General features: G+C 40.8%; 1 protein-coding gene across 1 annotated transcript; it reads left to right on the forward strand.

Moving 5' to 3' along the window:
- Window positions 1-19: 19 nt before the first annotated feature.
- Window positions 20-6,173, forward strand: CGAS (cyclic GMP-AMP synthase). The gene is made up of 5 exons (XM_084284354.1): window positions 20-421; window positions 793-1,015; window positions 1,593-1,838; window positions 3,204-3,306; window positions 4,309-6,173. Exons 1-5 carry the CDS (start codon window positions 44-46, stop codon window positions 4,649-4,651), a joined length of 1,293 nt encoding a protein of 430 aa, XP_084140480.1. The 5' UTR covers window positions 20-43; the 3' UTR covers window positions 4,652-6,173.
- The last annotated feature ends 1,210 nt before the right edge of the window (window positions 6,174-7,383 follow it).

Consider the following 7,383-nt stretch of genomic DNA (forward strand, 5'->3'; position numbering starts at 1 on the left):
GTTTCCCCGGCGCCGCCGTGAAGAGGAACCCGCGGAGTGGCTCATGGAGGGCCCCGGGGAGCGGCGGCAGCGGGCGGTGCGGCGCAGGGGGAGCGCCGGGCGCGGCTCCTCCGGCGGCGGCGAGCCGAGGGAGGGCGGCCCCGCGGGCAGCGGGCGCGGCCGCCCCGCCAGGGCAGCCCCGGGCGGAGGGAGGCGGCCGGGGGGCTCCGCGGAGACGGGCGGGGAAGCGGCGGTGGCGGTGCCCCAGCTGAGGCTGCGGGCGGTGCTGTCGCAGCTCAGCCTGGGCCGGAGGGACGTGTCCGAGGCGTCGGGGCTGGTGAACCAGGTGGTGTCGCACCTCATCCAGGCCATCCGCGGCAAGGACGGCGGCTTCGGCACCATCAGCAGGCTGGGAGCCGGCAGCTACTACGAGCGCGTCAAGGTGGGTGCGGGACGGCCCCTCTCAGCCCCCGGGGACGGTGCCTAAAGCTCCGGGCCTGGCAAAGCGATGCGTGATGTGTTTCCTCGTAGCTGGTCCCTGAGGGCAAAAGGGAGACCGCTGAGCGCTCACCTGGCACTAAGAGCAGTGTAGGAACCCCAAAAGTCTCCTAAAAAGTCAGGGAGTTGAAAGAGGGAGTAACATCAGGACAGCGCTGTTCTCCACAGCGATCCTGTAGCAGGAACCCGCCAGAAATAAGCTCCTGTTTCATGCCAGACGTGGCAAACACGCGAAGGCCTTCCCATGTAAAACCTCAGCCTGAAGAGAATAAAGCCGAAGTCGCACTTTTAACGCGGTGCTCTTGTACTTTGCAGATATCTGAGCCAAACGAGTTTGATATCATGCTTGTAATGCCTCTCACGAGGATTCAGCTAGATGAGTGTGATGACACTGGAGCCTATTATTATCTAACGTTCAAAAGAAACCCAAAGGAAAAGTATTTGAACAGGTTTTTAGATGAAGATGGAAAATTATCAGCCGATAAAATGCTTACAGCACTAAGAAAAATTATTAAAGAAGAAGTAAAAAACATTAAAGGTAAGTACTGAGCGAACAAGTTCTCCACAGCAATGCGAAAAATGCAGTTTTATCTTAAGGTCTCCTGTCTCATGTATAGCACTGCCTACAAAACCTATGCATTTTGAACCTCTCTGCCCTACACAAAGGACTATTTGCTGAACTGGTAGCAAAATGAATTTAACTATCTCATTAGGTAGTATTACTTCACATCTGTCTACAAGATGTGTCCCTGTCCCCTTTCAGGGTGCTCTTTTTCTCAAAAGCCTTCTGCTATGTCATGGCCAAATCACTTTGGTCTAAATGTTTTCTGTAGTGAAACAGTTCATTAGAAAGCATAATTATATCTACAGAAAACATCTCAAATAGAATCAAAATTCTTAAAAAAAAAAAAAAGTTTAATCAGTTCAAGTTTTCCTTATTTTGTAGATGGAGGCCTCAACTGGCCTCCTTAATGTTTTAAAAATCCATATGCATTTCACAAATCCTACAGGATAAAGCACCTGAGACTTTTGACTGATTATAAATTCCTGTTCAGTAAACACCTTATCTTCAAAAAATGCTTCTTCTAACACGATTTTTTTTTTTTTGTTACTAGATGTGGAAGTAACTGTGAAAAGGAAAAAGGCTGGAAGTCCTGCAATAACTCTACTGATCAAAAACTCGTCAGCAGAAATATCAGTGGACATCATCTTGGCTTTGGAAGTTCAGCAGAGCTGGCCTCCCAGCACTCAGGATGGCCTCAACATTGAACGGTGGCTAGGAAGAAAAGTCAGGAGAGAGCTCAGAAATAAACCGATTTATTTAGTAGCCAAGCAAAACAAAAAAGAAAAGGTTCCAAGAGGTACTTCAAATACATACAATAAGCCTAAGTTAAGAAATATCTTCTCTACAACTCGATTGCTTATAAATGTCATAAAAAGGGTATCCAAATTCTGTTCAGTATTCTGCCATCAAGGTACACAGACCTTTAATTTATCCTGGATGTAGCCAGATCATCTTTGAAACCCCTCTTTAAAACATCAGATTCGTGACACTGCTTGTCCTGTGCTGAAATCTAATGACAAAACTGCTTTGCAGACTGTACAGCAACAGATTCTAACAGTATTATATTCAGTCTATTAAATCCAAGACAGGCATATGTATTTTCCCTGTGCTAGAGCTGTATGAAACAGCAACATCCACTCATTTATAAGGAAAATAAATTAAGGTGATTTCTAAAAAGACAGAGAACATCCCCGTAAGTGGCACTTAGAAGTTCTACACTTCTGCAGGAAGCAAACTCTACTTTTTTAGCATGATACGTTATTTCTCATTGAAATCTAACATGGCTGCAGCATGACTGCTATTATTTTTTTTTTTTTTCCTAGAGGACTGTTACACCAAGCCTACATTAGTTTGCAGAAACATCTCAACTTGGCATTGTATTATGATAATTGATGGTTTCAGCAAAAAGTGTTCTGGCAGCTTGGTATTTTTTTTTTTTTTTTTTTTTAAAGTTAGGATACCTATCTTGACTGTGCCAAATAACTCACCACTGCTTTACTGGGCTCTTCCTCACTGAAAATTAAATGCAAATAGTAATCAAACCAAACAGGTAGGGAAACAGCATAACTTACGTGAGGGAGACAAAAATGACTGTTGGTGTTTTAGAAATCAGGGGCTGAGCTGTATTAATTGTTGTTTTCAGAAACATTACAAGAAAAACAAAAATAAATGTTTTTAAACAGTTACCAAAGACAAGCTCAGAAGTGGATTACTTGCACTACAAAATTTAAACCAATCATCAAGATTTGTTTACTCAAAACCAAAATGGTTAAGCAGTAAAGCCAATAATGCAGAACAGAAATTGAGAGGCAGCACATTTCTGTAAGCAGTGTAATTATTCCCAATAGGATGTTCAACAAACGCCAGAAAGTTCAGAATCAAGCTTAATTTTAAAAACTGAAGCCAAACATCCTTGAGAATATAATGAAAGCATCCAGGCAATTAACTACAGCCTATAGTAACTATTTTATTTCTATGGAGAGGCTGAGGAATTGAGGAGTTCACTTGTTCTAGTAACTGCTATACTAAATTTATTTTTTTTAGGTGCAAAGAAATTGTTGATATTTTAAATTTGGTCAGTTTTATTTTTTTTTTTTTTTAAGGTACTGACACCAATATTTACTGCTGTGTAATCATGTATCAATCTTGTACCCCACTTTAGGAAACACCTGGCGACTCTCTTTCTCACATATTGAAAAGGCCATGATGAACAACCATGGCAGCATAAAGACATGCTGTGAAACCGATGGAGCAAAATGTTGTAGGTTGGTATTTCACAGTAATATTTTACTTTAAGCTAGTTTGAGCCTTAATGTTGCCCAGTAATGTTTCAGTTTAACATTTAAAGAATTCGGTCTAGGAGTGATTATTCTTAACAGGGAGCAAGAATAAGAATTTTAAGCATTAATAGTTGCATTACTGTTCTAGAGTAGTACAAGCTTGCAGGTACTCGTTGGATGTCTGACTTGCATTTACTTAAAGAGAGATGGAAACAAGTCACATTGCAGATTTATGTTCCAAATTTGCGTTTCAAAGCAAACAGATCTGACTTGCCAAGTAATCTTTCCTAAAGTCAGTCCTATTTAGAAAAATTAGCTCAAAAGTCTGATGACTCAGCTTTCTGAGCTTTGTAAGCAAATTACAGTTCATGGCAAGGCAATTTATTAGATGATGTTGAGAAAAGAACTGCTGAATGGGATCAGGATCAATAAATGTGATTTTTCAGTCTAGTAACATCTGGTTCCCACATTTCTTTTAAGAGAAAAAAAACTGCATCAGCTACAGAACCTATTTTATGGCAAAACCACTTTGTAGTTTACTTGATTTTATCCTGCACGGAATCAAGAAAGTCACGAGAGAACCCCTTATCTTTGGCTTTATGAGTAGTATCAGACATCTTATGTCCTTGCCTATCAATGAACTGAACTACACCTCTTCAACTCAATGAGTACCACAAGGAGGCAGTGGTACTGCCTTCAGTATAAATCCAAGCTCAAAGCACAGTTTTAATTTTCAGCAAGTGCTCCAAGTTCACATGGATACAATGGGCTTTCTGGGCTGCAAGTGCCCCACTGCCAAGTCATGTCAAGCTTCTCATCAACCAACACCCCAGGTCCTCCTCCCAATCCATTCTCCACCCAGCCTGTATTTGTACGTGCAATGTGCTGGAATTTTCTTTCATAAATAATGAGTATTTAAATATCTAAAATAGATGTTTAGAACTGACTACATAGAAGGTACCTAATAAGCTCTTATTTATTTAACAGGAAAGATTGTCTCAAACTTCTGAAGTATCTTCTAGAGAAACTTAAAATGAAATATGCAAAAGAATTGGAAAAATTTTGTTCCTATCAAGTCAAAACTGCCTTTTTTCACTCATGTGTGATTTGGCCAAATGACACAGACTGGCAGTACGAAAACCTGGAACACTGTTTTCAGAATTACCTAGGGTATTTCCTGCGTTGTCTGCAAGATTCTCAGCTGCCGCACTTTTTTATTCCCCAATACAACTTGCTCAGTCCGGATGACAAAGCAAGCAACCATTTCCTTTCCAGACAAATAAACTATCAATTGAACAACAGATTCCCAATATTTCAGCAGGAATACTAAAAAAGTTATGTACAGTAACTACCTGAAAGCAAATCAAGTAGATTTGCATATCGTAAAATGTGTTTAACACCTCAAGCTACGTCTCAGTAGTTTGATACTATCAAAAAACAACAACAAACCCTTAAAAGAAACTGGAAATTTTAATTAATATTTGATAGAATTATGAAGGTAACCTGACTGTAATGTGAAAAATCCCAACATGAGATGACTGCTAAATACAGAAGAAAACATGCACCAGCTTGGAAACTTACCTTCAACCTAACAACAGCCTGGGACTGAAGGCCATCCCTGAAATGTGGCTGAATAGCTCATACCAGTCATCATTGTTACACCTATACATACATTATATATATTTACATTATATAGATGGGTGCATATATATGTATGTATACATATATATTACATATATGTTACAAGAAACTGAGCTGCTTAAGCACATGCAGAGAAGAGCAATGAAGCTGGTGAAGGGACTGGAAGACAGGACTTCTGAGGGGAGACCTCACCACTCTACAACTACCTGAAAGGAGGCTGCAGTGAGGAGGGTGTTGGCCTCTTTTCTCTCAGGTCAGTTCTATTCAGTGTTTTTATATGACTTGGACACAGGACTTGCATGCACACTGAGTTTGCTGATGATGGAGGAGCTAGGAGGAGCTGTTTCTCCCTTGAAGGCAGAGGCACCTTGCAGAGAGATCTTTACTAGAGAGCTGGGCAATGACCAAGCACATGAAGTTCAACAAGAGCAAGTGCCAGATTTGGCACCTGAGACAGGGCAATCCTGGACAGACCTGTTCTTTGCATAGAATCTTTAAGGTTGGAAAAGACGTTCAAGATCATCTGGTCCAGCCATCCCCCTACCACCAATGTCACCCACTCAACCATGTCCCTAAGCACCACATCCAACCTTAACACCCCCAGGGACAGTGACTCCACCACCTCCCTGGGCAACCTGTCCCAATGCCTGACTGCTCTTTTTGAGAAAGAACATCTCAGAATTTCCAGTCTGAACCTCCCCAGTGCAACCTGAGGTCATTCCCTCTAGTTCTATCACTAGTTACTTGTGAGAAGAGGCCCGGCTCCCCACACCTTCCTTTCAGGTAGCTGTAGAGAGCAATAAGGTCTCCCCTGAGCCTCCTCTTCTCCAGACTAAACACCCCCAGTTCCCTCATAGGACTTGTGTTCCAGGCCCTTCACCAGCTTTGTGGCCTTTTGTAGTTGGGGGATGAGAGGCTGAAGAGCAGCCTTACAGAAGGGGATCGGGGGGTTCTGGTTGATGGCACATATCACTCTGCTGCTGTAGTACTGACTTTCCTACCTCAAATCACTTTTCTACTTGTAATTGCTGCTACTGTTAATTAGTACTGTATCCTTAGTATTTGTTACATATATACACAAATACTCGTGCCTTAGTGATAACTATCAGATAAAAGCTCTTTGCCTTATTAATCATAGTATTATTGCTAGTAGTATTGCTAGTAGTGATTTGCAGTACTTTATAATAAAGTAACAATCTTTAATAAACAAAGACTCCCAAGTCCTTGTGTGTCATGGAATCCTTTGAGCTCATTATCAGTCTCTGTACACCTGCTGGCCAAGTAGTCCCCCTCTCCCCCTTTTTTGATTGCAACTGTATTTATCTTCCCTATCCATATGCATATTTCACCTGCAAACTATCAAGTTATACAAGGAACATATGTAAGAATTTGCAATAGTCAATTTCACAGGTGTAATTACGATCCCAAATATAAAGGCACCAATGACAGCATTGCGTAGTTAAAAGTGAAAAAATGACAATTTTATTTAAAATTAAAATCCATTGCAGAATATCCAGAATACACTCCTGCTTTCAAAAAGGAAAAAAAAAAAGCTGAATTGTAAGAGTCACTGAAATTACTTGGACATAAAACTGAACTACTTCTCCAGGTCAAGTGGGTGTATGAAAAGTTTTGCAGAGGGCTATCATTGGCAACAGTGAGCAAAAAGAGAATACAGTATCAAAACCATATTACATTCATGAAGTAACTCAGAAAGATGAGTCTTCAGAATTGCCTTGGAAATTAAGCTTTTGACTGGACTTTGGAAGGGAAGCAATCAGTATCCAACATGAAAGTTACTGTGCCAATGACCATCTGTGTGCAGATTCCTGTAGAAAAATGTACTTTTTCAATCCGTTATCATGGAGGAAGGAGTCTTTCTGTAAAAGGTTTTCAAAACCAAAATGTAGCCTGAATCCACCACTCTCAGAGTTAGACAGAATTCAGCTCAGTTTTTCCGCTCAATTATGTTAAGAAAAAACGACTATGACACTTCCTACTACTAAAATTGTGCAGCTGATAAACACACAGCATTTTAGAGCTGCCCCCCCTTTTTTTTTTTTTTTAAACAAACAAACAAAAAATCATATGTAGTTTTAAAAAGCACCAAGGGAAGTCTGTATTTTTACCCTACTTTTTGAAGACAAAATACCTACAGACTAAAATAATAATTGATATGAAATCTGGACTTTAACAAATAAAGAAGAGGAAAGGGAAGAGGAACTTTTAGAGAATAACCTTACTAAAACACTCATCTCGCTAGATGCAGTTTATTAATTTTCCAGTTACTCACATGACCTGAGTAAACAAGTTCAGACCAAATATCATTTGTACAGGAATAGCCCCTTCCAAGAAACTTCCGAAGAGTGAAAATATGCCCCATTACCATTAACAGTAGGGCGGACAGAACCTGACATTCAA

This window comes from Netta rufina, assembly GCF_964035555.1.
Source record: "Netta rufina genome assembly, chromosome: 3".
NCBI lineage: Eukaryota > Metazoa > Chordata > Aves > Anseriformes > Anatidae > Netta > Netta rufina.

What these genes read in the sequence shown, in the direction of transcription:
- CGAS (XM_084284354.1), top strand. Translation starts at nt 44, where the DNA reads ATGGAGGGCCCCGGGGAGCGGCGGCAGCGGGCGGTGCGGCGCAGGGGG. An exon ending in GCTACTACGAGCGCGTCAAG is followed by an intron (nt 422 to 792) that starts GTGGGTGCGGGA and finishes TGTACTTTGCAG; the next exon opens with ATATCTGAGCCAAACGAGTT. An exon ending in GATGGAGCAAAATGTTGTAG is followed by an intron (nt 3,307 to 4,308) that starts GTTGGTATTTCA and finishes TTTATTTAACAG; the next exon opens with GAAAGATTGTCTCAAACTTC.